Source organism: Carex rostrata, chromosome 11 (genome assembly GCF_964058835.1).
Source record: "Carex rostrata chromosome 11, lpCarRost1.2, whole genome shotgun sequence".
Taxonomy (NCBI): domain Eukaryota; kingdom Viridiplantae; phylum Streptophyta; class Magnoliopsida; order Poales; family Cyperaceae; genus Carex; species Carex rostrata.
In genome coordinates, this window is record NC_135928.1 from 6903156 (window position 1) to 6907635 (window position 4480).

The 4480-nt window shown below is 33.5% G+C and overlaps 1 protein-coding gene across 1 annotated transcript; it reads left to right on the forward strand.

The window, feature by feature from the left end:
- Positions 1 to 3623, forward strand: ACYB-2 (Cytochrome b561/ferric reductase transmembrane protein family). Its single transcript, XM_078310640.1, has 4 exons — positions 1 to 374; positions 2356 to 2404; positions 2494 to 2693; positions 3086 to 3623. Exons 1-4 carry the CDS (start codon positions 228 to 230, stop codon positions 3392 to 3394), a joined length of 705 nt encoding a protein of 234 aa, XP_078166766.1. The 5' UTR covers positions 1 to 227; the 3' UTR covers positions 3395 to 3623.
- The last annotated feature ends 857 nt before the right edge of the window (positions 3624 to 4480 follow it).

A 4480-nucleotide genomic window follows, 5' to 3' on the forward strand; every position in this document is an offset into this window, starting at 1 on the left:
CTAGATTTGCACTGCACATGGTGCGGCGCTGGAGAGGACACGATGTCGAAAAAATAATCGCACGATATCCATGCTTTGTCATTTATTACTCCAAAGTCCTCGCTAGAGCTGTCAGATTCTGTTTCGTGTTTTACTGATCTAACCCAATCCGATTCCTATCTCTTCCACCAAGTAAAATCAGGAGAAAAAGAAAGGGCTGAAGCGGAGCGGAGGAGAGCTGAGACGCGATGGGTGGATTAGGCGTAAAGGTAGCCCCGTTCACATACGTGGCCCACGTTCTCGCTGTGGTGTCAGCGGTGTTGGTGCTCGTGTGGTGCATCCATTTCCGTGGTGGCCTCGCCTTTGAGTCTTCCAACAAGAATCTCATTTTCAATGTATGTACCGATAAGTTCTCTCTTTTATTTCTCTGTTTCCTATATCAGTTCTTTTTGTTAATTTTTGGAGGACATAATTAGTGTTTATTTTGATAAAAGAAATAAATATTTCTGTTATGGGTAAATAATATACTGAGAATTATCATAACAGAAAAATGGTAGACACAAGAGCCGTTCTGTTGTTTTTTCTTTATATGTTACGTCAGTTCATACATTTCTGTTTCTTTGTCTGATTGCTAGGATTGATATACTGTTTGATATGAGTATATGACTCTATGGCAGAAATTTTACTTCTGTTATATTCTCTTACTCTCTAAAATTATACTTGGTACATATCAAATATTAAATCAATCTTAACAGTGATTTATGTTCTGTCCGAGTTGTTTGTTTTTGTTGCTGGCACGTCCTCTATGGAGCAAATTAACCATTCTAGTTTTCTTCTAAGTTTTGTAAGATATTTTAGTTAATAAAAACCAGATAAGAGGAGCAGAAACTTTAATTCTACCCGCTTCTAATTGGTAAACTCCAAATTTGTATCTGGGTTACTTATTTCACTATGTAGCTCGATCGATTCTGTCTGGCTACATAAGGGCTGCCACAGAACATCCTATTACAAATTACAGAAACTCATTGGGTTGTTGAGATTTTGTCATAAAATATTATTGCTTAATGTTACTATCACTAATGGTGATTGATATTGAAATATTTAATGGAAATGGGAGACAGGGAGAGCACATCTCCAATATGTTTTCCCTGAAAGTGGAGTATATAGTATTATATTATGTAGTGTTTGAAAGAGACAAGGCAGTAGTGTAACTTTACTTGGTCAGATTCTATTAAATGTGCCCTTTCTGGTAATGACATATAGTTCATTTCATTTAAGTTTGAAAATACTTTGGCTTGTTAAGTGCTGTTTCCAAGTTTATTTTTTTGAATAAAAAAGGGAAGGTTTAGGGTCCTGCTCCTTTAAATATTATTAACATAATATAAGAAGGTACAAAGCTACAATTGTGGTACCAGTAGTCAAGAGATATGACTGTTTAGCACAAACTAAGAAAAACATAATAATGAAAACACTGGAAAATCAAATTACAAGCATTAGTTGTGGAACAAAGAAAAATGTTTAAAATGGATTGTCTACTATATTTAATATGTCAGAGTAGAACTAGGGTGTTCTTAAGTTCACCAAGCCCCTTGGTGAACTCAAGTCTAAAAATCATCAAATCGGTTTCAAATGACAAATCCGAACCGTTGAAACTTGCCTACGTTACGAGTGATGCGTCTACGTGTGAAAATTTTAAACATTCGAATTAATTCCGTATAAAGTCAATCGGTCAAAATTAGAAGGTTAATAAAATTAATTTTAATGCATTCATTTTTTGAACGTTTTTTGACCGCTTGACTTTATACTAAATTAATTCAAATGTTTAAAATTTTCACACATAGACGCATCACTCGTAAGATAGACGGGTTTCAACGGTTCGGATTTGTCATTTAAAGTCGATTTGATGGGTTTTAGACTTGAGTTCACCAAGGGGTTTGGTGAACCAAAGAACACCCTAGTTCTACTCTGTCACCTTATATAAAAAAATATTTAAAATGCCTTAGTGCCTTATACTGATATTTACGAGTGCTGTGCAGCTATTTGTTACTCTCTTTCCCACCTGCAACAAAAGACTTAACTTTACTGATATTTACGAGTGACAGAAAGAATTGGGCAAGGGTATCAAACATGAAGAAGTTATTAGAATTATTTTTCATTAATGGGTTCTATATATGAACCTGAAATTGTTAAAGTTCATGGAAAAAAATGTTAACAAAGTGTTAGTGTAATGGCCTTCTTTTAATACACACTTTCTCTCACTTTATCAGAAGTACGTGAATGCTTGTTATTCATTTATAATTATAATTTCATAGGAAGAAAGAAAATTTTCTATTGTCACAAGATTTTCCTAACAATTCATCCAAACATTATTTGCAGTTACATCCTGTCCTCATGCTTATTGGCTTCATTATCCTTGGCAGTGAAGGTTCGTATCTCAGATATTTCAAAATACAGTTTCCTTACTTCTCAACAATTCTTGCCAACTCTCATTTATTTTCTATTATTTCGATACAGCTATAATGGCATACAAAGTGTTACCTTGGAGCCATGATGTCAATAAAGCAATCCATTTGGTGCTCCATGGAATTGCAATAGTGTTAGGAATATTTGGAATTTACTGTGCATTCAAGAATCACAATGAGAGTGGAATTGCAAATCTATACAGCCTTCACTCCTGGCTTGGAATTAGCACTATTTCCTTATATGTTATTCAGGTAAAATAATTTTCTTTTGAAATAAGAATCACAATAAGAACTAGCCTTTAGTCTAGTGACAAAGGCACATGATCTCTATGTGATCTCTATGTGAAAGGTCATAGGTTCTAAATTCAAATAGGAGAAATTCTTTGTTGTAATAACAAGGATATTAAATAGTTGGGTGCTTTGATCTCCAACCTTTACTCAAAAAAAATTTCTTTTGAAATTGTGTCCCATTCAGCTTTTCTAGAAATTTTCAAAATGTTCACTTATTTCAAAAGAATTATTCTAAAAAATCATGAGTAAGATGTTTAAATGGCATGGTATCAAAGGTACCCGATAACTTCATACCAATTAAATTGATATGACTACCAATGTCAAATTATTCATACTGATTTTGTTTAATGCAGTGGATATTTGGTTTGGTTACCTTTTTTGTCCCTGTTGCTTCCCCTACCTTCAAGCGTGGTGCTCTCCCATGGCATGTACTTTTTGGTCTTTTTGTGTATATACTAGCTCTTGCGACTGCTGAATTAGGGTTTCTTGAGAAACTCACTTTCCTAGAAATGGGAGATTTTGATAAATATGGCACCGAAGCCTTCTTGGTGAATTTCACTGCTCTCATTGTTGTCCTTTTTGGTGCCTCTGTTGTAGTAGCTGCTGTTGCACCAGCACAAGTTGAAGAGACACCAGAGTACTCTCCTTTGCCAGATAATTAGGTATTTTTTGTGATTGTTGAATATTTAAAATCCAATTGCCACTGCAGGTACTTAAGCCTCGTTATCTTGTTTGTGTAATTCTGTTTCTAGCAATTCTAGATTACGAGTACAAATAAAAACAAAGCAAGATGTGATATGTGAATATGATGATTGTTACTTTCCTGTATTTTGATGTACTCTTTTATGTTATGGAAACTGATATCTATGTAGCTCAATTTATAGTGCTCAATTTTATCATCTTTTCTTTGACAATTACAATTCTAACCGTTCGCCTGTTACATAAGATTAGTTCCCATGTCTTTTCTTCTTTATTACTATTACTTTCTAAACATTAGGTTCTTTTTTACCTTTTAGAAAGAAAACAGAAAATTACCAAAACAGTAGTTATTTCGTACCGTGTTACCATGTACAACAAATACCATTTACTGTCAACTTTGATTTCATTTCATGGAAGCTTATTGGGCTCAGGGCTGGGGTTTTTTTTTTTTTAATCTTGATATTGTGCTTTGTTAACAAGTTTGCATTGGCCCATTAATTAAGGCCCCTCCTGAAATCAGTTTACAAATTGCAATATTATATTACATAATCAATTTTGCATATCTCTATCATAATCAGACTTGTTCTGTTATCAAAAGTGTCTTTACTAATACGTGTTCTCAATTTACATATTATAAAAAATATTATCAAGGCTGGTCTGAACAGTAAAACTGGTATGTTGTAAGATTAACTTTTTTAATTATTATCTTTCCAGACTATGATAAATGAGTGGCTCATTTTTTCTTATTGTTTTGGTACTGTTACAAATAATTAAGTGCCTACAATGATTGCTTAGCTGTGTAGTTGGATTATGTCCTCAATCAATCATAAGAACTTAGGTGGCTCAGCATATAACTTAAAAATTATTTTATCCTTGTTCTCTCTAGCAGCATTATGTGCCCCGTATTAATATTTAGTTTGTACAGCTTATTTTAATTTCTTTTCTATTACCAAAACAGCTAATTGCTTAGAAAATGAATAATCTATTATGGTCTCGAGGGCAGGATTGGTATTTATCTTCTCCAAGTATTTTTTGTGATTATCAATATA

What these genes read in the sequence shown, in the direction of transcription:
- ACYB-2 (XM_078310640.1), top strand. Translation starts at nt 228, where the DNA reads ATGGGTGGATTAGGCGTAAAGGTAGCCCCGTTCACATACGTGGCCCAC. An exon ending in ACAAGAATCTCATTTTCAAT is followed by an intron (nt 375 to 2,355) that starts GTATGTACCGAT and finishes CATTATTTGCAG; the next exon opens with TTACATCCTGTCCTCATGCT. An exon ending in TTTCCTTATATGTTATTCAG is followed by an intron (nt 2,694 to 3,085) that starts GTAAAATAATTT and finishes TGTTTAATGCAG; the next exon opens with TGGATATTTGGTTTGGTTAC.